The 15,426-nt window shown below is 48.9% G+C and overlaps 1 protein-coding gene across 1 annotated transcript in view; it reads right to left on the bottom strand.

The window, feature by feature from the left end:
• Positions 1-15,426, bottom strand: part of PTK2B (protein tyrosine kinase 2 beta) — a 124,874-nt gene that overhangs the window by 6,397 nt on the left and 103,051 nt on the right. The window contains exons 14-25 of the mRNA XM_025050415.1: positions 14,760-14,810; positions 14,186-14,283; positions 13,455-13,539; positions 13,116-13,216; positions 12,712-12,827; positions 10,943-11,043; positions 10,668-10,757; positions 9,640-9,844; positions 6,924-7,032; positions 5,586-5,651; positions 4,264-4,402; positions 2,558-2,570 (exon numbers count right to left, since the gene is read on the bottom strand). Coding sequence (XP_024906183.1) covers positions 2,558-2,570; positions 4,264-4,402; positions 5,586-5,651; positions 6,924-7,032; positions 9,640-9,844; positions 10,668-10,757; positions 10,943-11,043; positions 12,712-12,827; positions 13,116-13,216; positions 13,455-13,539; positions 14,186-14,283; positions 14,760-14,810 — 1,174 coding nt within the window. The remainder of the gene's footprint in view (positions 1-2,557; positions 2,571-4,263; positions 4,403-5,585; positions 5,652-6,923; positions 7,033-9,639; positions 9,845-10,667; positions 10,758-10,942; positions 11,044-12,711; positions 12,828-13,115; positions 13,217-13,454; positions 13,540-14,185; positions 14,284-14,759; positions 14,811-15,426) is intronic.

Below are 15,426 nucleotides of genomic sequence, written 5' to 3'. Positions count from 1 at the left end.
TAAGATTCAATGAGCCCAGTCCCCAGAGTCAGAGGAGGGACAGTCCTCTGAAGAGCCTTGCGGGATCCACAAGCCTTGGCCTTGCCAGCTGCTTTTTTCTTATAATATTGTACTTAAATCCTCAGCCACGTACGTAGACAATTATTGGGTCCTTCGGCCCCAAGCACACGTCTGTATTATTAAAGCGTGATGCCAAACCTGGAACATGGCGTTTAACGTGCATTGCATTCAGACGACTGCATGACCTGTTAACTCAATTTTATTTTCAAATTAACTGCCCTAATGTTATTTTCTCAATTATTTTGTCAGGGTACTGTCACTTAACAAGTTTAAAAGTGCTAAACCAGCCTTCTGGAAAACCTTGGGCGTTCATCTCCACCTAAGCACCGTGGCAGCAGGTCTGGGGTCTTTGGGGAGCAGTGGCGCTGCCTGCAGCCCCATGGCACACAGTCTTGCAAAGCGGGCCATGGCAGGGTGGAGCCTGAGGGAAGGAGCAACAGCATGCACCCATGTGATCAGGCCTGTTCATTAAAACACTCTTTATTAAGACAGTAGTTGATTAAAAGGTTAAAAGAAATGCATGAGCTGAGAGATAAAGAGAAGAACAAAATTTAAAGAAACATAGACCTATAGACATGCAATAAATGCTTCCTCTCCTAGCATTATTAATCTAACCCTTGTTTTAACTCATTTGAGGAGCTTTGGACCTATTCATAGCTTTACCTGCTATTTCTTAAATGGAAAGTACTGCATGTTTTCTTATTACTGCTTTCCCCTCGATCTTCCCCAGCGTTCATTTATATAGTCATCTGCTCAGTCCCTTCATGCTGTTTGTTTTGCTTTTTCTTACTCTACACCTTGCACCTGGACTCATGGATTCATGGGTGTTATTGTCATTCTTTGGATTTCACAAAGCCTAGAGTGGCCTCTGCCAGGGGCAGGAACTCTTCGACATCCAGGCTAGCAGGCCCCTCAAATCCTTTCCTTTGAAGTGGACATTTTACCTATGAGTCACTTGCATAAAATGCTAAAAATTATTCTCTATCCACTTTAGCAAGTCATAATCTCTGCCAAGCCTCTAAAAATATTTTCCCTAACATCTCTAAAATACACTTGAATGTAACAACAAAGTTTTAAAAGTTATATTGGGATGTATTTCCTAGTGCTAATTGAGCTCCAATTACTACTCTAAATTTTTAACAATACTTCTCCCCATGACTTAGATTTCTTGCTGAAATAGTCTTTGTTCATTATCCTATTGAACAACTATTTGTTAAGCACCTACTATGTGGCAGGCATACGAATGGGCGCTGGAAAGGCAGCGATGATAAAATACGTGATGTTCCTGCTCTCGTGGGGCTGAGTAAACAAAAGTGTGACCAGGTTTCTCATCCTCAGAACTATTGACATTTGGGGACAGATATTTCTTTGTCAGGGAAACATTTCCTGTACCTCATAGGATGCTTAGCAGCAACACCACCCACTAGATGCCTACAGCACCTCCTCAGTTGTAACTAAAAGACCTCCGGGTGTCACCAAATGTCCCCTCAGAGGCAAAATCACCTCAGTTGAGAGCTACTGAGTTAGATCTTATTTTAAGAAAACAAATTTCAGAACATAAGAGTATTTTATAATCATAGAATTGATTAAAAAATAAATAAGATTTATTTCATAGAGACTGATGCTCCAAAATGAGGGCGTTTTAAGGCTATAAACATCCTCCGTTAAATGTCAATACCTGCAAACACAATGGTACGGGTACCTCAGGCTACTGACAAATAGTAACAAACAGAAGCTAAGTGTCAAACATTTTGAATATAGAGTTAGAAATCCACAGAGGTAAGAAAAATGTGTGGGCTGAGGAAGACAAGAGTTACTACTGGTAGGAGGACTTAGCAGAGTCAAGAAAACACTATAAAAGAAGGGCCCCACCACTTAAGTGCTTAGTATGCTCCTGGCCTGATTAGCATCTTACAAAATATTTTAAGGTATATTCAAAGATGTTTTCCTATGTCTTCCAAAATCATAATCAAATTCAAGGAGAAAATGAGATTTCTAAAAATTGAATCTCTTTTGGGACTACTTGTCTGAAATGTACCTCAGACATTCTTATCAGGCAATGGATACTTACATTGCTGGTCACCTTAAAAAGGCATCAGGTCCTTGTGGTGTTTTAAAATGACTCTCGCAAGCTGTGAGAATTTGCTGCCTACATACCACCACCAGCCTTATTCTTACCCCCACACGCAGCCTTCCTCATTCTAGCCAAAGAGCTCCTGCACTTGCTCTGTGGTTTCCCATCACTCAGTCTTGGCTTCTGCTGAGGCCTCTGCCTCCTTCAGTACCCCCATCCCAGTTTCTTTCTGTCCAAACCTTACTCATCCTTCAAGGCCCCGCTGAAAAAAAGAAGCTGGAAAGAGTCATTCTCCTATTTGAACTCCCACTGCACTTCTGATGCATCTCTGTGTGCCACTCACAGCTCTCTGGCTTGCATTACAGGTAGGTGTGCACCTGGCCTGTTTTCTCAGGCCAACTCTAAGCTCAGTGAAGGCAGAACAACCTCGGTCTCACTTCAGCACCAAGGACAGCTCCCAGCAAACCATTCCTGCAAAGAGGTCCTGTTTATCGACTTTTATTATTATTTTAAATCTCAATTGCAGGTCTTCAAGAGGGAGATTGCTTCCATCCCCACTCTGGTGTGGAATCTCACAGATTCCCAAATGAATCAGGCAATACAGTCAGTCAGCAGAAAAACTGTTTTTATGGGAGAACTATTTCTGATTTTTGTTAAATGCTTTCAAACGCTTTGCAGGGAGCCTATTATACCCTTTCAGCATTGTACCTGGAAGAGCCTTTCTCGGTGTTTCTGTTACATACCATAAAATGGAGTTTACATTTTTAACCTTTTTTGGTTTATTTTAAGAAATGCTTGTTATGTTCTTTTAGGCAGACTTTCCTTATGGAAAGTACTCCTAAACCCCTGACACAAAAGGGTTTTTTTTTTTTTTTTTTTTTTTTTTTCCTGCTTTACACTCTGTCTTTATGGAACTGAACAAAGTCCTTACGGTAAAGCAGGAATTAGACAAAGGCACTCAAACATGCAAAATAGCTTCTTTCTAAAAGGTCACATTTTAAAGCAAAACTCATTAAAACTCAATTAATTACAAATAAAGAATCAAAAGCAGGAGAGCGGAGAAACTGAACACTGCCTAAATTATAGTGCATACTTTAAAGTGCAGTTTTATTAATGTTAAGTATATGCTGAGATATAAATTAGTTAAATTAATGTAAAAGAGAAAAATGAAGTAGGTCAGGGGAAAATTTATTCCACAATTGGTCTTGATGCCTAGAATTCTATATTACTCATTTCAAAATTTTACTAAATTAAGAATAATGGCACCGAATATATTAATATACACATCTTACTGCATTTTCTAAATCTATTAGAATAATCATAATTTTTCCAAAAAATTTTAGAAATGTATACCGAGCCTGAAATATCATGCATGTTTACAGTTAGAGCTAAAATAATAATGGCTTTAGTCTGTTTTGGCACATATTAAGACTTAGTTTAGTAAAATATATTAAGTTTTCATGGCAACTGACCACAAAGGCTATTTGTACTGAAGGACAAATGGGTGGTGACAAGTGACAAGAGGGCAAGCAAAGGAGGACATATATGACTTGACAAGCAGATGCTAATCCATGAAGTACTTGAGCCTCAACAGCAGCTGGCAACAAAGAAGTGACTGGGGAGGGTGGCTTAGCCCCACACTAGCCCCCCAGTTCCTTCCCATACAGCAGCAACTTTTACAAAAGCAGCAATAACAGAAGCCACAAGGAAGCCTTTCCTTTGACTGAAGGGAGATTGAACAATCAAAGCAATCAGGCAGGAAGAGGAGAACAGGGTGGAACCTCCAGGATCTTTTGTCCTCTGGCACCTACAGGCTTGGGTGCCCTCTGTCTGCAAGACTCCTCCCCAAACCGAAGCCTCAGGAAAGGGGAAGATTTTGCATCATTCACCGCAGCACCGGGGTATGGACAGGGGCAGGTCTGGGTCCAGATGGTACCCTCAGAAGCAGAGCCTGGTTTGGCCCCCAGCCTCCAGTGTTTGCAAAGGAAGGGGAGGCACAGAGCCGCTCCGTGGCCTGACTGGTGCATGGAGGCATGGAGGGCACTTCTGAGCCTGAGCATGTAGGGTTTCCAGTGTCCCAGGTACCTCCCTCCATCAGCCTCTTCAGTCCAGGCTGGGACCCAGCATGCAGAGCCCTCTTACCCGCATGCTGTGGCGCTTGAAGACATTGTGCCGTTGGAGAGGTGGGGTGTGCAGCGAGTTTACAGGAGATGGGTACTCCATAGGGCTGGTGAGCGTAGGCGAGCTGGCACACAGACCCTCAGGGACCTATTCAGGAGAAGCAGAGAAGCACCGCACACAGGGACAAGGCAAGAAGGTGGACAATTAGCTGCTACAAATGCAGAACAAAGAAACAACATATGAGCACCGTGGGAGAAACAGGATTTGCTCTCCAGGAGTGAATAAAGAATGCAACATGAGCATTGCATTGGCCCTGTTCAGGAACATGGCAGAGCAACATACACAGCTCTTGGCTAGGAGTCAACACAGTCACTGTGGCCTCTCATTCGTCTAACAGCCCCCCCATGGCACTCTGCATGTGATGGGTCCATGCATGTCACTGACCTACTGAGTACATGTCTCTTCCTTCAGGACTCTTCAGAAAAGAGTTGTATTTTATAGTCATGTTACAAACTGACAGATATGATTAGCACACAGGCGTGTGTGTGTGTGTGTGTGTATAATATATATATAATTTTTAAATAACTATTTTAAACATCACAAAATGGTATGTTTCTTCTTAGCAACATTGCTTTTATCTTCTGCATCAAGAGTTTTTCTTCACATGAAGAGCATTTAACTGTTGGTTCTTGGTTGGGCTTGTTTTGGCACTGGGCAGTGACTCGGCTGAGGGACGTAAGAGAAGAAGAGAGAGGGGGCCCCAGCCCCCTGTGACCAAGATGCAAGAGAGAGACGCAGAACACAGACATTCTGAGACAGAGACCTGTAGCTAGGGAAGGTAATCCCATGGTTGGTAATGACAAAGGTGGAGGAAAGCTCAGATGGAACCCTTGTCTCTTTTCACTGGCCAGCTAGGTTCTGGCCAGAGCCTCTGCGGGGAGCTCCAGGGAGCAACTCCATTCTCTGGGGAGCATCGACTGTCCTTAACTGCCTGGGACCCCTTCTCAGAAGGCTCTCCTCAGGGTAGGAGGCCAGGGAGGCTTTGGGCAAGAAGAAGGAGCTGTAGGCAGGCACACACAGCAGCGAACACAGTGCACGAATGGTCTGGGCTTAAGGCACATCTTAGCTGAGCACAGCCTGGTAGAATTGCATTTTGACTCTTTTGATCTCTGGGTACTTTGAGTTCAAGTTCTTTTCTGGGTACTGATGTGGGCCATTTCCATTTCCTGAGCAGGTGGTTGCTTCTCCTCAAAGGCATGAGAATGAAATTTCAGGAAGGACCAAGAAGAGGAATGGCCCTGAATTTTCCCATCTCTCTGGTTACATTTACCTGGAATTGCAGCTTAGGAGCCAGAAGGTTGGTTTGTGGAGGGGGTCTGTACTTGGGCCGGCTGGGCTGGAGAGGGAACAAGAAGATAAGTCAGTCCCGGACTCTCTCTTTGAGAGAGCACAGCTCACCAAGAGGAGTATTAGTTAGGTCAGAGACAGGTCTGGCTTATTCATAATGAAGAATATGAGAGATAAAGTGGCCACTGCATCTGCCGATTGAGCTGAGCGATAGGAAGGTACAAAGAGGCCATTCTCTCTGCCCTCCTGGGGGCCACTGCTACTTGGGAGGGCTACCGATCTTCGTGTGTGTGGCCTCTCTGGATGGGAGAGCACCTTCCAAACAGCAGTAAGAGCCACAGACACCAGAAGAAGGATCCTGGTCATTGAGGGCTCAGGCACCCCAGCAGCTTCATAGAGGAGATGAAAACTGAGCTGGCCTCTCACCAAGGGCAGGGGGAGGGCAGACCGGGAAGGGAGACAGTGAAAAAAGGCCCTGGATCAGATAGGGCTTTGTTATAGACTGAACATCTGTGTCCCCCTTAAATCCGTATGCTGAAGCCCTGCCCTGCAGTGTGACGGTATTTGAAAGCAGAGCCTTTGGGAGGTAATTAAGGTTAGATGAGGTCATGAAGGTAGGGCCTCTATGGTGGGATTAGTGTCTTTATAATAAAAAGAAGAGACAGCAGAATTCTTGCTCTATCTGCCCTGTGATGACACAGCAAGGAGGTGGTCATCAGGAAGCCAGAAAGAGTCCTCCCTGGAAAGTGGATCTGCCGGCACCTTGATCGTGGACTTACAAGCCTCTACAACTGCCTATGGTTTAAGCTACCTGGTCTGTGGTATTTTGTTATGGCAGCCTAAGCTGATTATTCCACATACGGTCCCGCACAGCTCATCCACCTAACGGTGTGGCAGTGAGGTACTGGCTTCTGAGCCCAGAGATGCCATGGAGGGTACGAACACGAAGGCTGGACCTAAGGGGCCCGGGACACGCCCTATTCATGTGCTCTCATGGGTATTTAATTTACCCCTAAAAAAACACCAGAAAGGAAAGTGCTGGAGCCTCTGGAGGGAAGTGTTTCCAGAGGGATCCTCTGCCCCCGCTGCCCCACGGGCATCTGCTATCTTGCTGCCCCAAAGTCCACCTGCCAGGGCACCGATGTGGTGGGGGCTGAGCTCAGTGCCAGGGGACGGTTGGGTTGAGGGGATGGGCGGACTGCAGGGGCACATCCGGCCTACGCTGTGAGTGGGGAGTTATATAGTCAGGACAGGAGTGGGCCAGTCGGGGACCCAGCTCTGCTGTGATTCAGGAGACAGATGAGGCCAGGGCTTGGCTTACCTTGGGTGGGGGTTCCTGGAATGCTATGGGCTCTAAGATTTTGGGAGGACGGTAGCGAGCGTTCCTCTCCTGCTCTATGGCAATGTCCTTCTCCATTTGATAAATGTCACTGCAAGGGAGTAAGGTCAGATAAGGAGAGAGAAACGAGGTCAAAACGCTCCTGGGGGCTCTTCTTTGCACTCCACCAGAGCCTGAGAGGCCCAGAGCATGACCACAGATCCCATTTCCATCTCCTCTGCAGCGTTCACTGGGGAGACCCCTCTGAGACAGGCTGGGATGGGGCCCCTGAGGCTGCCTCTACAGTGAGGTTGGGAGGATCACAGGAATGGATGGATCCATTGCTAGAAAAAGTCCTCGGAGAGCCAGTCCCAGCCCAGCTTGGCAGTGGAAGAGTAGCGTCTCCAGCCCACTGCCCATGCCTCTTGCCTCCTGTGCTGCTACTGGCACTGATCCTGTACAGATTTCCGATATCTCAGTCAACGTCACGTCCAAGGCCTGGGTTCTACATCTCCCATTTTGCCTCACTCACCCCCTAACACATGCCTGGTGTGTGTAATGGGAAAGGGCTGGGGATCGCTCCCACGCTGGCTATGTGCACGCTTCTCGCCTTTCTCACTCCATCCAGTGGTTCCCAACCTGGGAATTACAGACTCCAGAGGATTCCGGAATGATTGCAGAGGTCCATGAATCCACATACTCACATGTGTACCACACACTGTCTGTAGACCAAGTATTATGTACTTTTGAAATAAATTTCTAGGCCCAAGATGGGGCCATTCCAGGGTACCCCATCAGCAAACCAAAACTGAGATAGCTTTTGAGTCCCTTTAAATGCTCTGCTTACCAGAAACACAGTATAACCAGTCAGCCAATCCCCAAATGCTAAGACAACTCTGGGCTCTATACTCACTTCCTTGCTCCTTATTTTTCATTCTATTAAAGCTTCCTGTTTTCTGCCCCACTTTGTCATTCTCTGGATCCTTGGGAACAGAGACTGCCCACTTCGTGGAGTGTTAAATAAACTTTGTGTCACCTAAATTGTCTTCTTTAATCATTTTTAACAGTATTACTAAATATAAAATGCTTGGTGTTATGTTTTCAGATGTATATGTATTATATTGTGTGTAACAAAACATTCATCAGACAGCTCACCACATGTGTCAACCAACAGATTCTAAAAGTGTAACTATTGTGACATGGAGTAATTCTCAAACTTGGACATGAAAAGGGCCCTTCTCACCCCCCAAAGACTGGGAGACACTCATTAGTTTCTTTCTTTCCTCTAAAGGAGGACCGCCAGGCTGTGGCTTGGGGGTAGAATCCTGGGGTCACTGGGGTCTTTGGGTACCCTTCAGATCACACCAGGAAGGCCACTCCTAACCCTCCATGGCTGGGCACCGGCCTGGTGCCTCTGACGAACGGGCACGCCTCTCAGCCCAGGGAGAGGCACCTTGTCACAGCTCCCCGTGGCTCCCCAGCCCTAGAATGAACTGAGACCTCCCGCCACGCCACCCCAGAGCTTTTGTCCTCTTGGGTTACATATCACGAATACTTTTCTCCTGAAATCCTTTGGTTTCCCAAATCTTCCTTATGAGGGACAAATAAGTGAGTCTAGGATTAACTGGGAGTGTCAGTAAAGGGACAGACAGGAACAGAGTGGCCTTTTAAGCTGTGGGTCCTACACACTGTTGGAGCCCCTGCCTCTACACATGAAGGTAGCCTCCTTCCCCCCGCCCTGGGGTGTCCCCAGCACCCCACCCTGGGGGCCTCCAGCCTCTATTTTCTTGACCTAAAAATTGCGAGCATGTTGACTACAGTGCTTGAAGTTGTGTTATTCAACTTGAACTAAGCACTAGACTCCCTAAAGCAGGGGCCAAGTCTGGCTACCACTTATTTTTGTATGGCTCCAAACTAAGAATGATTTTAAAATATTTTAACAATTAAAAAAAAGAAGAAAAATATTTTATGATATGTAAAAATTATATGAAATTCACATTTCATGTCCCCAGATAAAGTCTGACTGAAACCCAGCTACACTCATTCATTACATACTGTCTGCAGCTGCTCTCAGCTACAGCGGCAGAGCTGAAGAGTTTCAACAGAGACTGCACAGTCTGCAAAGCCCAAAGTATTTACTGTCTGGCCTTTTTCAGAAAAAAATTGGAAGATCCTGCCTTAAAAGACACTAAAAGAAGTCAGACCACCCAAGGAGGAGCCTATGGCAGGTGAGCAACCAAGGAGACAGGAGACCTTCTAAACGGTCAACAGTGCCCTTTGCTAGGGACCTCCCAGTCCCCAGGAAATAATGACTCTTTGGCACCTGAAGAGGATCAGACCCCCAGGCTGCAGAAGCCCCATTCGGAAGGGAGAGGTCACCCGTGGGTCAGTGTCTGCACTGCCAAAATTGATCCCCCTGGATCTGGGAGGAGCCACCCAAGGTGCTGTGCTTCTGCTGGGAGGGATCACTAATCCACTTGGACACGTGGCTCTGTATTGGTCAGAGGGGAGGTCCTGGTGCAAGTCTCAGGCCCACCCGTCATTGCCTTGGCTGAGTCACGGGCCCTGAGCCTGATTCTGTCATCCACAAGGCGGGAACAAGGACACCAGTGCATCCTGTTTAGGGTACTACGTCATAAATCTCTAGTTGCTGCTGCAGAGAAGCTTGGCTCCCTGCGGGTCCTGTGCCCACAGCCCTCCACCCCTGCTCCATGCTCACCTGAGGCTACACACGAGCTCGGTGAAGCGGGGCCGCTCACTGGGGTCGTAGTCCCAGCAGCGGGTCATGAGGGTGTAGAGAACAGGTGGGCAGAGGTCGGGTTTGGGCAGCCGGTCACCCTTCTCGAGCACCCCAATGACATCCTTGTTCTCCAGCCAGAAGAAGGGCTGCTTGCCAAAGCTCAGGATCTCCCACATGCACACGGCTGAGGGCAGGAGGAGAGGCTTCAGGGCCCGGGAGGGGGGACTCGTGTCTGCAGACGCCAGTCCACCCTCTCCAGGAACCAGCGTGGCAGTCAGCACTCGGTCCCTGCTGGAGGACCTCCCCCACGAGCCTCCCTGGGGTCCTGCCCGCCATGGTGGTCCTCTGACGGACCAGTCACGTGTATCTGTAAATGACCTAAGGTCCCCCTGTCTGTGCCCTCCACATGGAGCTACTGGGGTTCTGTGAGATGAGGAGGAGTAGTCAGAGGCACATCATTAAGACCACTGGTGCCTTATCTTAGGAGGGAGTGAAGCCTCTATCAGAAAACCAGGGTTTGAAGCTGATCCTTGCTGCCTACGTGACCAAGGGCAAGGTCCTTGTCTGGAGATTTTACTAGTTGGCTGTAGAGAGCTGAGAGGGGTGATCCACGAGCCTGTGTGCCCTGTTAGGGTCGTCTGCCTATTGCCTGGTTTTGTCCTCTCCTTTCCCTGCACCTCTCCCTCAAAACAAACAAAACCTCAGAGCTGGCATTTGAGGACCCCCTCCACGGTGTCCCCATGCAGTCCCTGGGCTGCTTGCTGGAGTACACACTCATTTTGAAGGGCTTTTCCAGGAATATTACCCAATACTGCCCATGCCAGCCCCTTAGCCCATATCGCCCCACCACGCCACTGGCCTCTCACTTCTGACACTTTTTGGTGGCTGCAGCAAAACAGGACCCTGGCAACCTGACGGTGGGGGTGCAGACCCTGCACCTCCTCTTAGCTCGGTCACAGAGGTGAGCATCAAAACTCGTATCCACACCTTCCCAAAACTCAACTCACCAAACATCCAGACGTCACTGGCCGTGGTGAAGCGGCGGAAGTTAATGGACTCAGGTGACATCCATTTGATGGGTAGACGACTAACAGAGGCTTTGGGCAGGCAAAGAGGTTTACAGGAGATATTTAGGGAAGACAGATTCCAAATATCCAAAAACACAGCTTATTCCCTGGAGACCCAAAGACCTTCAGACACTGAACCACAGCCTTTTTTTTCCGGGACTTTGGCTTCAGCGACCCCTCCAGGGGCAAAGCAGTGGCCAGAATGTCCTCCTCACCTTTGTAATAGTCCTCCTCTTCAATGTATCGGGAAAGGCCAAAGTCTCCCAGCTTCACACACTCAGCGGAGGCCACCAGGATGTTTCGAACAGCGATGTCCCTGGAAGAAGAATACAAAGATACGGTGAGGTGATTCAGAATGCTTCAGAGAGACAGACAGAAAGATGGACAGAGAGATGGACAGAGAAACAAAGAAGAGTGCTGGCCAGGGGCCAAGCCTCTGGAGCACGGTCAAGCAGCTTCTGTCCGTCAGCCCTTCCCTGACCCACTGAATCATCTCACGTGGGAGCCTGCGCTGACCGTCTGATACTTGCCACACACTGGCCCTTTGTCACCTCCCATCACCCTTTCTCATGTGTCTCCAATGCGACTTGAGTTTTGGGTTCCCGAGACTTGCTCCCTATACTATCCTGCCTGATTGCCTACATTCTTCTCTCTGCCAGGGATGCTGTCACCCTGCTGATTTTCCAAAGAACTCTGATAACTTTCCTGGTCACAATTATTCTCTCCTCGTTCTGCAGTTCCATAGGACTGTGCAGGCTTCTGTCATGGCTCAGAGCAGCAGAAGCTTGTAGCTAACTTGGACGGAGTGCCAGGAGAGCCTGGAGAAGCCAAGTGCTTTATGCACTCCGAGTCGTCACACAGAGACCCTTGGAACTCTCTGGTACAGAGGAGGAGACGGGCACAGAGAGCTAGAGGAACTTGCCCAGCACGTTACTGGTGGGAAAGGGGTCAGCCCAGGCCGCTCAACTCCAGAGCTGTGCTCTTATCCTCCCAGGGGAGCACTCACTGACTCAGTTTACCTTATATGCCTGCATCCCTTCTAACCTCAAACTGGTTCATCTGCTTGTTTCCCACATGCAAGCTCACTCCCTGTCATTTGTTATTATTACTGAAAAGATGACTTCAAAGCAGGACAATGTCACACAAAGGAAACAAATCTATCATCCTACCACCTTTGCCCCATAACTATCTCTATCTCGCATTTTACCCGTGTGCTGGGAGGTAAGCTCCGCAAGGAAAGAGATTTTTGTCCGTTTTGATTATGACTTTATCCCAGAGCCTAGGACGGCGCCTGGAGGCACAGGGTGGGAGTTCCATAGTATTTGTTGAATGAGTGAACGAATGAATGTCTCTATCCCCCAACATTGCTTTGCATAGTATCACCCACGGGGTCACAAGCTGACATCAGTGGTGCTGGATGGAAGACTTCGCCTGTACGCCCACTGTCTCCTGCAGGGGGTCATGTCTCCCATGGTGGGGACTTCCTTTCAGGAAATGGAAATAAAGCCAGGTGGAAAGGAGCAAGCTCCACAGCTGGAAGGAGGATTGAACTGGCAGCCTAGGGGTGCTGGGGACTGGAGCTGTGCCAGATGCTCTGGCTAGAAGGGCCTGGACCCCAAGATCTTCCCAGCATTGCCCTAGCTCAGGCCCTCCTGCCTGGGCCATGTGCCACCAAATGGGCTAGTGGGAGTAGAGCAAGCTAAGAGTAAGCGGGAAGCCATTTCCTGGAACCCACAGGGGGGCAAGCTGGAACGCAGAGTTATAACAGGCACTTAGGACTTTAGATTCACCCATAATAACATTCCTGTGGGGTACATTTCTGTTTTTCAGATGAGGAAACGAATTCATGGAAAGTGCTCAAGTTGTCACAATAGGTAGGATCGAAGATGGAATTTCGACACTGTGTCTGCGGAACACCAAAGCCCTGCTTTGCCCCAACCTCCCCAGGATCAGATCGAGGGCCCAGCTTCCTCCTCAGCCGCACCTGTGGACACAGTTGATGCTCTCCAGGTAGGCCATGGCCTTGCAAATCTGCAGCGAGTACAGGACGAGAGTGAGCACCTTCATAGAGTTCTTGTTCCGCTCCAGGTAGTGTCCCAGCTGCAGGAAGGGGGAAGCTGCCATCAGACCTGGCAGGGCCTCAGCATGAGCCAGGGAGCCATCCACAGGGCGGGGGTGATGTGTGGGGGAGGGTAAACCAGGGCTAGCAAAACAAGGTGGTCCAGCAATTTCCTCAACTAACAGTCTCTGGGTTGTTTCTGCTGAATACAGAAGGCAGAAAGCTGGGAGTTAAGGGCCCCTCTCTCTAAAAGCATCCCACCCGAAAGCCTTGCTCAGCTGTGTCCCAACTGTCATCCCAGGGCTCCTCTTCTGCCAGGTCCAGCTCACCTCCCCATAGGAATACAATTCCATGATGATCCAGGTGGGCTCCTCTTCGATGATGCCTATCAGCTTCACAATATGCGGGTGGTCCAGGTTCTTCATGATCACTGAAATTAGGGGCGAGAGGGGCGGGCCGGAGCCGCTCTAAGGTCCAACATGAGACATGCGCTTTGCTGTCCCAACTGGGAGAAGCGAGGAGCTGCACCCCTCCTCTCATGTGGGTCCCGGCGCGGCCCACACCCTCCTCCGTCTGAGTTCCCGCCCCTCTCCCATCCTGGAGGTCTGTGTCCTCTCAGGGTCTTCTCCAGCTCGTGGGAGTTGGGTCCCTTCTTGGGGGACACCTACCTGCCTCACTCATGAACTTCTCCTTGTTGTCGAGAGTGCAGTCTTTCTTACAGGTCTTCACAGCTACATTGATTTTCTCTCTTTTCTGCAATGAGAGTGTGTTCAGGGCCCCTCGGTCCAGCCCAGTGTCCAAAAGAAAGTGTCCCTTCCTGGTGTCACCATGGTCTTCCCACAGGCTTCACTGCCACTGAAAGGTGACATCTGGTCTCTGGGTCTTTGCACAGCACATCTTCCCCCTTTTCTCCTCCTCTCTTCTCTGCCCTTTCTCTCTTCCCTACTCCTTTCAGGGTATATTAAGACTGGAAAGAATCTCATGTTAGTTTTTACATTTTTCCTGCCCCTTTCCTTTGGCTCTGCTTTTTCCCCAGCCTGGTGGCAGCATAACCACAAAGGCAAACCTTGTCACGCCCCATCGGAGTGACCTCCAGACTAACTCCTGCCTCAGATCCTCCCTTCCTTTTCTTAGAACTGTAAGTCCCATTTGTATTCTCCCACCAAGAGTCGGTCACCCCTCTCCTGGTGCTGTCTCTATTGTGATCCCTGGCATCACCATCCTTCTTGGAAATGACTCTTGTTTCCATCACTCCCTGGGTATTTCATACATATTGCAAATGCCAAGTGCATGAAGACCCGTTCATCATGGCTGCCACATCCAGCCCTGGAAGAGTCACACTCCTCTCTCATCCTACAGGAAGTGGAAGGGGCGTGTCTGGGAAGAGTCTGGAACTCACGTGGTTTGTGTAGACACCTTCATAGACCTCGCCAAAAAAGCCTTCGCCAAGAATACGATTCAGAACCACATCTTCCCGGGCGATGCCATACTGTGGGCCTGCAGAGATGGAGGAAGCAGAGAGTCCCAGAGTTCAGAACCTGGCAGGCACCCCTGAAACTTGAGTGTCCACAGGCCCTAATGCCAGGCTCTGCTCCCCTCCTACCCAGGTGTTACCAGACTTCCAGCAACACCTCAGCCAAGATTCAGGGGCTGGGCTGGGAAAAAGGTCTAGAATGTTCCATTGTTTCAGATCCAAGGAACAGCCACCACCCTGTTCCCTCTGAAAGCTGGTCCCACTTTCTTAGGATCCCCATATAACCATGGGCACAGGAAAGGGCAACAGAATACGGATAAAAGAACAATCTCAGCTTTTAAATCAAAGGTGCCTAGCTAGGGTTCGTCTCTGTTGGAGCCACACATAGGAGTCAGGACAAAGGAAGGAAAGGAAGTCCCCCTGTGGTGTCTCGTGTGTCTCCATAACGTCACTTCCTGGGGCCCTGGCTGTGGCCAACTTGGTAGGGTCAAGAATCTACCTCCTGGCCTTCGCAGAGTCTCATCAGGGATCTCAGCGTAGATGTCTGATTCTGCAAAGACAGGAAGAGGACATCCCGTGGGCGAGATGCCCTACATAGGCACCACCAGGAACCAGATGTGTGGCTCCCACGTCAGGCCAGTGGAACTGAAGCTGACATCACGGGGAGGGGAGCTCCCGTCCCAGGTTTCAGAGTGGCCCCGGGGCCCAGGGTACCTCGGCTAGAGTCCCCGCTTGCTACTGCCTGGTTGCATTATTTAGGGCAACTTGGTTAATTTGTTTCGGGGGAATGTCCTAAAGATTGAGGAAAATAATACCTGTTATGGATTTAACACTGTTACAGACCAAATGTTTGTGATCCCCCCAAATTCATATGTCGAAGCCCTGACCTCCAGTGTGATACTTGGAGGTGGGTCCTTTGGAAGATGATTAAATTTAGATGAGGTCATGAGGATGGGGTCCCCATGAAGGGATAGGTGCCCTGGTAAGTAGAAGAGATCAGAGCTGTCCATTTCTCCACCATGTGAGGATACAGAGAGGTGGCCGTCTGTAAGCCAGGAAGAGTCCTCATCAGGATGTAACCACACTGGCACCTTGATCTTAGACTTCCAGTCTCTAGAACTGTGAGAAATCAATGTCTGTGTTTTAAACCACCCAGTCTGTGGTAT

The sequence above is a fragment of the Pteropus alecto genome, unplaced genomic scaffold, assembly GCF_000325575.1.
Source record: "Pteropus alecto unplaced genomic scaffold, ASM32557v1 scaffold166, whole genome shotgun sequence".
NCBI lineage: Eukaryota > Metazoa > Chordata > Mammalia > Chiroptera > Pteropodidae > Pteropus > Pteropus alecto.
Note: the sequence above shows the minus strand (reverse complement) of the source record. Positions and strands in the feature narration are given on the sequence as shown.